This window comes from Sapajus apella, unplaced genomic scaffold (assembly GCF_009761245.1).
Source record: "Sapajus apella isolate SASKATOON/1434 unplaced genomic scaffold, GSC_monkey_1.0 scaffold48, whole genome shotgun sequence".
In the NCBI taxonomy this organism is placed as follows: domain Eukaryota; kingdom Metazoa; phylum Chordata; class Mammalia; order Primates; family Cebidae; genus Sapajus; species Sapajus apella.
Window position 1 is genome coordinate 7,895,668 of NW_022436988.1, and position 10,286 is coordinate 7,905,953.

The 10,286-nt window shown below is 53.8% G+C and overlaps 1 protein-coding gene across 1 annotated transcript in view; it reads right to left on the reverse strand.

The window, feature by feature from the left end:
* Window positions 1-4,826: 4,826 nt before the first annotated feature.
* Window positions 4,827-10,286, reverse strand: part of CDR2L (cerebellar degeneration related protein 2 like) — a 16,433-nt gene continuing 10,973 nt past the window's right edge. The window contains exons 2-4 of the mRNA XM_032241179.1: window positions 9,427-9,639; window positions 8,380-8,544; window positions 4,827-7,428 (exon numbers count right to left, since the gene is read on the reverse strand). Coding sequence (XP_032097070.1) covers window positions 6,537-7,428; window positions 8,380-8,544; window positions 9,427-9,639 — 1,270 coding nt within the window. The 3' untranslated portion in view covers window positions 4,827-6,536. The remainder of the gene's footprint in view (window positions 7,429-8,379; window positions 8,545-9,426; window positions 9,640-10,286) is intronic.

Below are 10,286 nucleotides of genomic sequence, written 5' to 3' on the forward strand. Positions count from 1 at the left end.
AAAAAATAGAGGCCAGGCGCGGTGGCTCACGCCTGTAATTCCAGCACTTTGGGAGTCCGAGGCGGGCAGATCACAAGGTCAGGAAATCGAGACCATCCTGGCTAACAGGGTGAAATCCAGTCTCTACTAAAATGCAAAACATTAGCTGGGCATGGTGGCACACGCCTGTAGTCCTAGCTACTCTGGAGGCCGAGGCATGGGAATTGTTTGAACCGGAGAGGGAGAGGTTGCAGTGAGCAGAGATCGTGTCACTGCGAGCCAGCCTGGTGTCAGAGTGAGACCCCGTCTCAAAAAAAAAAAAAGTCCATATCCTAACCCTTGGTAGCTGTGACTATGACTTTATTTTAAAATTTTATTATTATATTTTGAGCCAAAATCTTGCTCTGTCACTCAGGCCGGAATGCAGTGGGGTGATCCCAGCTCACTGCAACCATGGCCTCCCCAGCTCAAGTGATCCTCCCACCTCGGCCTCCTGAGTAGTTGGGATTACAGTCATGTGCCAGCTAATTTTTGTATTTTTTTGTAGAGACAAGGTTTCACCATGTTGCCTAGGCTGGTCTTGAATTCCTGGGCTCAAGCAGTCTGCTTACCTTGGTCCCCCAAAGTGCTGGGATTATAAGCATGAGCCACTGTGCCTAGGTAAGCTCGAATATTTCAATGTGACCTTGTATTACTAACCTAACCTCTAAGTTTTTGTATCCTCATCAGTAAAATGGAGATTTTATAGATTTTATAGCCATCTCATAAAGTTTTTGAGGATAGTAAATACATATAAAACATTTAACACCGTGCTTGGCATGAAGTCAGCAGGCGACAAAAATTAGCTGCTGCTGAGGGCTGCAGGTTCCTTAAGGGAACTTGCTTTTTCTTTCGCGGATCTGATTACTCTTGTCTTTTTTCCTCTGTAGCCCTGGAGTGGGAAATCCAGGCTGACAAGCTCTATTCCAAACCGTCTTTCCCTCTTCCCTGAGGGGATGGGCAGCGCAGAGCTGCCCCCCTCTTCCTGGAAGGTACTTCCTTCATTGCTTCCCCTTATCTGCCTGGTCCCCTAAAACTGGAGCCACCCCCCAGCTCTCAGCTCAGGATCTCCAGGGAGGGTGGAGGCAGGTCTGTCTGGCTGGCTCCCCTCTTCAAATGGTGCAGTGGGTCTGGCCTGGGAGAGGAGAAGGGTGCCAGTTCAGGGGAGGAGAAAATGAGGGAGGGGCCCCTGGGGAGGCAGCAGGGAGTATCTGTCCTCTGAGCAAGGACAAAGGGGTGATCAGGAGGGAAGAGGGAAAGAAATGCATCCACAGGGCAGTTTAGAAGGCTGAGGGAGGCCAGGCATGGTGGCTCACGCCTGTAATCCCAGCACTTTGGGAGGCCAATTTGGGAGGATCACTTGAGCACATGAGTTCAAGACCAGCCTGGACAATATAGTAAGATCTGGTCTCTGTATAAAAAAAAAAAAAAAAAAAAAACAAAACCCTTCATGGTGCATGCATTTGTAGTCCCCGCTACTGGGGAGGCTGAAGGGAGAGAATCACTTCATTCCAGGAGCTGGAGGCTGCAGTAAGCTACAGTTATGCCATTGCACTCTAGCCTGAGCAACAGAGCAAGACCCTGTCTTAAAAAAAAAATGCTGAGGGAAAGAAGGGCAGCTGGATACACGCCATGGCTTGCTTCCCTTCATCTCTTGGGTGTGATGGCTCCATGTATACATCACCACCTGCTCCCCTCCTGTTGGTGACAGGTGACAACAGGATGGGAAAACCCAACAGCCACTTGCATGCTGCCCTTGTAAAACCCCCACGCTGTTCAGTTGAGGCAGTAGGCACAGCAGTTTGGGGCCCAGCCCTGGGCTTGCCACATCACATTTTTTTTTTTTCGAGACAGAGTCTGGCTCTGCCGCCCAGGCTAGAGTGCAGTGGTGTGGTCTAGGTTCACTGCAACCTCCGCCTCCTGGGTTCAAGCAATTCCTGTACCTCAGCCTCCAGAGTAGCTGGGCTTACAGGTGCACACCACCACGCCCCGCTAGTTTTTGTGTTTTTAGTAGAAATGAGGTTTCACCATGTTGGCCAGGCTGGTCTCCAACTCCTGGGCTCAAGTGATCCTCCTGCCTCAGCCTCCCAAAGTGCTGGGATTACAGGTGTGAGTCACTGCACCCGGCCCCGCATCACACTTACCTCACCTCCTGAGTTTGAGGGAAGTTGTTCCCCATGAGGACAATGGGGGAAGGAGTTTTGGAGGGAAGCCTGCATTTCTCCTCAGCTCCAGCTGAGTCCTGAATCTACTTCCCCAGGAAGACTTTGGAAGCTTTTCCACAGACTCAGGTCGGGTGGGCTAGTGGAATTGGGGTCCACAGAGCTACCTTTTTTGTCTGGAGATGGGAGAGTGAGGAAGCCAGCAAGAAACCCTTCAAAGATTCAGGAGCATTTTCCTCTCCGATTTTGGAAGTTACTCAGGCTGCTAGTGCAAGAAGGGGTGGGTGGGGTTGGCAGTGTGAGGTGAAGGAAGGTACCCTAGAGGTGTCCCTTTGATCAAGACCCACCATCCTGTTTCTAGGCTTCCAATATCTGAGCTTGGACAGCAGTTCTCAAGTTCAGAATGGAAATTACTAAATCTGGAGAGAGCTGGGTAGTGCATGGGAAGTTTGAAAAAAACATTATCATTTTGCATTTTTTTTTTTTTTAGACCGAGTCTCCTCTGTTGCCCAGGCTGGAGTTTAGCAGCGCGATCTTGGCTCACTGCAACCTCCACCTTCCAGGTTCAAGTGATTATCCTGCCTCAGTCTCCCGAGTAGCTAGGATTACAGGCACCCAACACTATACCCAGCTAACTTTTTGTATTTTTAGTAGAAACCAGGTTTCACCATGTTGGCCAGGATGGTATTGAACTCCTGACTTTGTGATTTGCCTACCTAGGCCTCCCAAAATGTTGGGATTACAGGCGTGAGCCACCGCCCCTGATGCTTTTTTTTTTTTGACAGAGTCTCGCTCTGTCACCCAGGTTGGACTGCAGTGGTGCCATCTCAGCTCACTGCAACCTCCACTTACCGGGTTCAAGTGATCCTCCCACTTCAGCCTCCCAAGTAGCTAGGATTATAGGAGTGCGTCACCATGCCTAATTTTTTTGTATTTTTAGTAGAGACCAGGTTTCACCATGTTGGCCAGGCTGGTCTCAAACTCTTGACCTCATGTGATCTGCCTGCCTCAGCCTCCCAATGTGCTGGGATTACAGGCGTGAGCCACGGCACACGGCCTATCATTTTGCATTGAGGAAAACAGAAGACCCAACAGAGCGACGGCACCTCCAGAACAAGAGGGAGGCTGGTGCAGTCTGGGTGATGAGGACCCCTCCAGAAGACGAGCCCCTCTATGTACTAAGGAAGAATGGGAGTGGTGAGGCTTTTCATGTATATGGAAGAGAGATGTGGGGATTATCAGCTTGTAAAACACCAGGAGATGGCCCTCTTGTCATTCCTGTGACTGACCTATGTCATCAATGGGTGGCTCCCCAAGGACATGTCAGCTTCCCCATCCTTCATGGCCCCTCAGGGTGTCAGTCCGGCCCTGGACTCCCTGCAATGGCTTCTCATTGCACTGAGGAGGCCCGAGCTCTCCCTGCAGGTCCCTTGGGAGCTGTCATCCACCCTCTGCCCCGGCTGCTCCCTGGGCCTGCACTGGTCTTCCCCATTGGTTCCTCCTCAGCCTTCTGGTTTCAGCTTCATCATCACCCCTCCAGCAGCGCCCTGACCATCCTCAATTAGCATTTCTCAATCTTTTTTTCCCATGATCGCCCCCCCTTCCCACCTCAAAGAGCCTATTTAGACATTTTCTCCCAATTGCCAATTCCTCCCCCAGGAATTCTAGTGACACTGTATATCTCTTCATGTGCTGTATTTATATATCGAGATATGATTATGTAAGTCTTTTTTGTTTTTTTAGACAGGATCTTGCTCTGCTACCCAAGCCGAGTGCAGTGGTGTGATCATAGGTCACTGCAGCTTCGACCTCCCAGGCTCACCATCCTCCCACCTCAGCCTCCTGAGCAGCTGGGATTACAAGTGCACACCACCATGCTCTGCTACATTTTTGCAGAGAGAGGGTCTTGCTGTGTTGCTCAAGCTGGTCTCAAACTTCTGAGCTCAAGTGATACATTTTGGCCTCCCAAAGAGCTGGGATTACAGGCATGAGCCACTGCACCAGGCCTATTTTTTTGTTTTTTTAGATAGTCTCACTCTGTCACCCAGGCTGGAGTGCAGTGGTGCGATCTTGGCTCACTGCAACCTCTGCCTCCCTGGTTCAAGCGATTCTTCTGCCTCAGCCTCCCAAGTAGCTGGGACTACAGGCACATGCCACCACACCTGGCTAATTTTTTTTTTTTTTTTGTATTTTTAGTAGAAACAGGATTTCACTATCTTAGCCAGGATGGTCTTGAACTGCTGACCTCATGATCCACCCACCTCAGCCTCCCAAAGTGCTGGGATTACAGGCATGAGCCACCATGCTGGGCCGATTTTTTTTTTTAAACTTGGTTCACCCTGTTGAGTTCATGTGCTCTAGCTGAGGTAGCACTGCCCTCCTGCCCTGATTTTTCCATCATGCTATCTTTTGTTTGTATATTTTGGGTGGATCTCCCCACACCAGAATGTAAACTCCAAGGGAAGAGGAGCCCTGCCGAGTTGTTCACCATGTATCCCTAGCTGGCTCGCAATAAATATAGATACTTCTGCCTAGGCCTGCTATTTGGCGCTGTTCTGTCTCGGGGAAGTGGGACCCAGGATGCTACCCTCTCCCAAGGCTGGGCGTGATGCAAGGCAGGTGTGTGAGATACACAGAGATGGGCCATTTCTGCTTTTAGAATACTGGTGCATTTTTTATTAAAGAAGAGAATAAAGCATTTGTAAATATATTTCTCTCATGTATACTTCGAAGGTGACGCTGGTCTGCCACTACAGAGCTGGGGAGCAAACAGGCTGGAGCTCTTTCCCCACCCTTCCACATTCCTCTCTCCCAGAAAACAGACACATGGAGGGCAGGGAGCTGCCTAGCCCCAAAGACAAAAGTTTCCAAGTTGCATGTACAGAGGGACGCAGTCACCACCAGCTCCCATCGCAGTGCCACCCAGAAAGCAGGTGGTGTTTCCAGGAGGTCAGGGATGCTTGGTAAGAAAACCCCTTTACCCATTAGAAATAAATAAGGCATGAAGGTTTCCACTGGGCTCCCCGTGCAGAGGCCAGGGCCCCCGCCTTCCGCTGACTGTATGGCTCCTCTGGTTTCTAGGGTCTTAGGAAGGGTGGCAGAAGGAACTAGAAGCCCTGGAGGACTGCTTAGGGCAAGCTGGGGACCTGGGTGTCTCTAAGCTGAACGTTGACTCTCTGACATCTTGAAGCAAAACCCCTGACCCAGCTGGGTCCTCAAAAGCCCCCCAAAAAGGTGGGAGGTTAAGAGCAGGCAATATATGGGAGGAAGGGAGGGAGGGAACATGTTCCTTAACCCCATCCCAATTAAACACGATGCAGCATGGGGTGAAAATCCCAGTCCCCAGTGAAGGGGAGGCAGGAGTGGACACGGACCACTGGCCGGTAGTGCAGGTCCAGAACATTCTGGGGGCTGCAGACATGACCTGTGCCAGGGTTGGCCTGTGGGGAGTGTGCAGTGAATGAGACATCATGGTCCCTGAGATGGGGCAAGCACAGAGAGGAGAGGCAGAGGCCAAGCTCGGTTAGTTGGAGGCGGTATGAAGGGATGGGGGCACCCCACTGTCCTGGCCCTTGGAAGGCTTAAAGCCTGGCAGGGATTTCTGGGGCTGGAAGCCGAGGAGGCCGGCTCTGAGGGACACAGTGCACTGCTCTGTGGAGGGGCTCCTTCTCCTCCTCCTCTGATTAGCTACAGATCTGCGGTGGGCCCAGGGTATCCAGGGAGAAGCCTGTCCTTGGCAGGGCTGGGTCAGGGACACTCTGGGCCCAGCTGAGGCTTCCTGCTCTGCATGACAGGGGACATGTCTGACCTGGTCAGGACCCTGGGGGTGGACAGCTGGTGCTAAGGAAATATCAGCGCATCAGGGCTGGGGAGAAGCAGTAGGTGGTCCAGGAAACCCCTGAAACAGCTGGCCCTGGGGTCCCCTTTCAAGTGTTTCCAGTTGTGGCAAGGGGTCAAGGAGACCTTGCATTGCAAATCTCTTAGAAAAAACAAACGTAACCAAAAAATTTAAAAAAGCCAACTGATCCAGAATGGCTTTCAGAAGCCTGGTCACCAGCTTGAAGGTGAGGCGCAGGGTCAGGAAGCTGGGGGCTGGGGGAGCTGGGGGATCCCTGGGGGAGTGGGGACATTTGGCTTTGAACTCTGAGCTGCGCCTTTGGGCTGGCGCGAGGTGGCCAAGGGCTCCTGGGAGGCAGGACAGGTGGACTGCCTCTACTCAGCAGGGAACATGCTGTGCTTCCGGATCAGGGGGCGGCGTGCTGCGGTGGCCGGGTGCTGGATCTCTGGAGGTTGCACCGTCCAGGCCTGAGGGACCCACAGCCTCCACCCTGAGGGAGGCTGCAGGCCGGGCAAGGGTCACTTGCTGCTGTGCGTCTTGACTTTGGTGGCGTTGATGTCAGCCTTGGTCTTCTGGATCCTGGAGAAGATCTCCTTGAAGAGTGCCTTGTACTCTGGCTGGCTCTGCTCCAGCCGCTTGTCCACGGCCTCCACGTGCTGGCTCAGGCTCTTCTCGCCCACCTTGGCCTCTCCCTGGCCCTCTTCACCCCCCCGCAGGTCCCTCCACGAGCTGTCCCGGGAGATGGGGCGCGAGGTCTGCACGCCGGCGTGCCGCACCCCGGCCCCGTGCTGCCGGCACTTGCTCAGCAGCTCCTCGTACTTCTCCAGCAGCGCGTGGTACTGCTCGTCCACCTCCCGCAGGATGGACATGCCCCGCTTGCGCACGCTGTTGGCGTGCAGTGTGAGGTTGCCTGCATGCCGGCTGGCTGGGTCTTTGGCCACGATGGCGTTGAGCGCGGTGTCGCTGCAGCTCTTGCGCACCACGTGGCCTGGGGAGGCGGCCGGCGAGGAGACGCCGTCCTGGGCACCCGAGTCGTCCCCGCGGCCGGGCTGGGGATCGTCGGCCTCAGGGGCCTGCGTGAGGGGTGCGAGCAGGGCCTCGGCCAGGTGGTCGTCCGGGCCCAGCAGGTAGGTCTTGGCCTGCTTCATCTGCTGCAGCTCCAGCAGCTCGGCCTCCAGCTCCTGCACGCGCAGGCGACAGGCCTCCTTCTCGCACAGTTGCCGCTCCAGCTCCGAGTACTCCTGCAGCACCGCTGTGTACTCCCGCTCCGCCCGCTCCTTGCGCTGCCGCTCCTGGCTCACCTGGGAGCGCAGCGCCCCCACCAGGGTTTGCAGCCGCTCGTTCTCCTGCTCCAGGGGTCGAGGGCCCAGCTCCAGGGAGGAACTGTGCAGGCGGAAAGCATCCTTGCACCTGGTGGGGAGCCAAGGCGGGTGGGGTCGGAGGAGACGGCAGTGGTCACGGCCAAGGCCAAGCAGCCCAGCCAGGGCGCTTACTTCGCTCTTGTTCTCTGGGCTGAAATACTGTTTGCTCCTCTCCGCTGGCTCTCCACTCTCCTCAGCCCTTCTCCCTCTGCTCTCTGCCCCAAGAGGCTGACCACTACGGACCGCCTCTGCCAGGTCCCCTCCTTCTTTCCTGAGCTTGGTCCATGGGAGGGGAGGCACTGCCTAGAGGTCCGAGGGGGAAGCAGAGGCCGTGGGGTGTATTCTCCCTGGGCTCTCCATGCTTAATGGTGGCCAGGCAACCCTCTCCATGCCATCTAGGTGCTGGTAGCCTCCCTTCTCCCTTGCTCTTTGAGGCCTAGGGCTGGTAGCAGGTCCTCCCTGCTGCAACCGCCGGGCGCTAGAGTCTCTCAGTGGTTTCCCTGCACCCTGCCCACACCTCTTCTTCGTTTAACTTCTCCATTACTCTGTGTAAGGGACTGTTTCCTGCCAGGACCCTTATTGAAACACCCACTACATAGGTAACAGGTATTTTTCCATTATTAAGTGGTTATCTGGTCTTAGGTTTAATGGGAAACGAAAAGCACAGTGGAGTTACCCTTCCTGGGTTAACATCCTGGCTGTACCTCTAAAACAGGTGACCTTGGATAAGACACATAGCCTCTGAGCTTCAATTTTCTCATCTGGAGAATAGGCATAATAAAACATCCCTGACAGTGTTACAATAAGAATTCAGTCAGCACAGTGGCAGCACACAGCCAGTGCTCAGTAAACGCCAGCTGCTATGACTATCATTAGCAACAGGACCAGTCTCCCTGATGGCCTGGATGATGCACCAACTCTCATTTCCCCTGCTGCCTGTGGCCTCCCCTTCCTCCCCTGGCTGGCAATCCCATAGACACGAAGCAGCACTCTCACCTACCGGGGGCTGGTGCACAGCTCTTTGAGGCAGGGGAAGGTATGGATGGTACGCCTGCGTTCCCGCTTCTCCCGGAGCACTCGCAGCTGCTCCAGGCTCCTCAGTTGCTCCACCTGGGCCTGCAGCTCTTCCACCTGAGCCTGGAGGCACTCAATGGTCTCTGTCAGCCTGGGGATGAGGAGGTGGACACATAAACGAGGGACTTTAAGGGGATGGGGTCAGTGTGCCTCACTGCAGCCCTGGCTCCCTGAAGACGGAGGGATGTGGGGTAGGGGACAGACAGGTACCCTTGACCTGCTGTCTGAGGTAGGGTGGGGAATTCTCTGCATGCCCAAGGACCCGCCCTTCTTTTATACTTACCAGGCGAGCTGATCACATCTCCTCTGTGCCACCTCAGTTCCTTGTCACTCCTCTATCACTTATTGTCCTGCACTGTCATAAAATATTTACATGCCGGCTGGGCGAGGTGGCCCACACCTGTAATCCCAGCACTTTGGGAGGCCGAGGTGGGCTGATCACCTGAGATTGGGAGTTGAGACCAGCCTGACCAACATGGAGAAACCCCGTCTCTACTAAAAATACAAAATTAGCCAGGTGTAGCGGCGCATGCCTGTAATCTCAGCCACTCGGGAGGCTGAGGCAGGAGAATTGCTTGAACCTGGGAGGTTTACGTGAGCTGAGATCATGCCATTGCACTCCAGCCTGGGCAACAAGAACAAAACTCCATCTCAAAAAAAAAAAAAAAAAAAAAAAAATTGACATGCCTGCTTTCTAGTCCAGGCTGTGAGCTCTTACAGTGCAGGACGATGCCTTTGTTTCCCCATTGTTGCATCCCCAGTGTCTAAAACAGAGCCTGGTGCATAGTTGGTGCTTAAAGCAAGGTTGTGCCCTGAATGTTAAATCACACAAAATCAACAAGGGCAAGCTGACTTCCATCCCAGGTTACTAGGGAGAAATGCATGAGTCACACCCACCAGCCCACAGGCCCATGTGTTCACCCAGCTCTGGGCTCTCCCTTGCCCGGCCCCCAGCCCTCAGCTGGGCCCTCACCCGTGGATCTTCTGCTGGGCAGCCTTACTCTCCAGCACCAGCTTGTGGTTGGTCAGCTCCAGGTCCCGGGCTGTCAGGTCCAGCTGCTCATAGACTTTGGCGTGCTGCTCGTTCACGTGCCGCAGCGTGTCCAGCTGCTTGGTTAGATACTGGGGATGGGAGGACATTGAGTAACCTTTTAGGATTGGGCAGGGGCAAATGTCTCTGCCTAGACCCTCCTCCTACTTCTTTTTTGTCTTTTTTCTTTTCTTTCTTTTTTTTTTTTTTGAGACAGAGCCTTGCTCCGATGCCCAGGCTGGAGTGCAGTGACACGGTCTCGGCTCACTGCAACCTCTGCCTCCCAGGTTCAAGTGATTTTCATGCCTCAGCCTCCTGAGTAGCTGGAACTATAGGTGTCTGCCACCATGCCTGGCCAATTTTTGTATTTTTAGTAGAGACAGGGTTTCACCATATTAACTAGGTTGGTATTGAGCTGCTGATCTCCAGTGATCTGCCCACCTCTGCCTCCCAAAGTGCTGGGATTACAGGCAAGAGCCACCACGCTGGCCTCTTTTTTTTTTTTAACTTTTAAATTCTTTTATAGGCTGTGAGCGGATGCCTGTAATCCCAGCACTTAGGGAGGTGGAGGCGGGTGGATCACAAGGTCAGGAGATCTAGACCATCCTGGCCAACATGGTGAAATGCTGTCTCCAGAAAATACAAAAATTAGCTGGGCGTGGTGGCGGGTACATGTAGTCCCAGCTACTTGGGAGGCTGAGGCAGGAGAATTGCTTGAACCCGGGAGATGGAAGTTGCAGTGAGCCGAGATTGCGCCACTGCACTCCAGCCTCAGCAACACAGGGAGACTCTGTCTAAAAAAA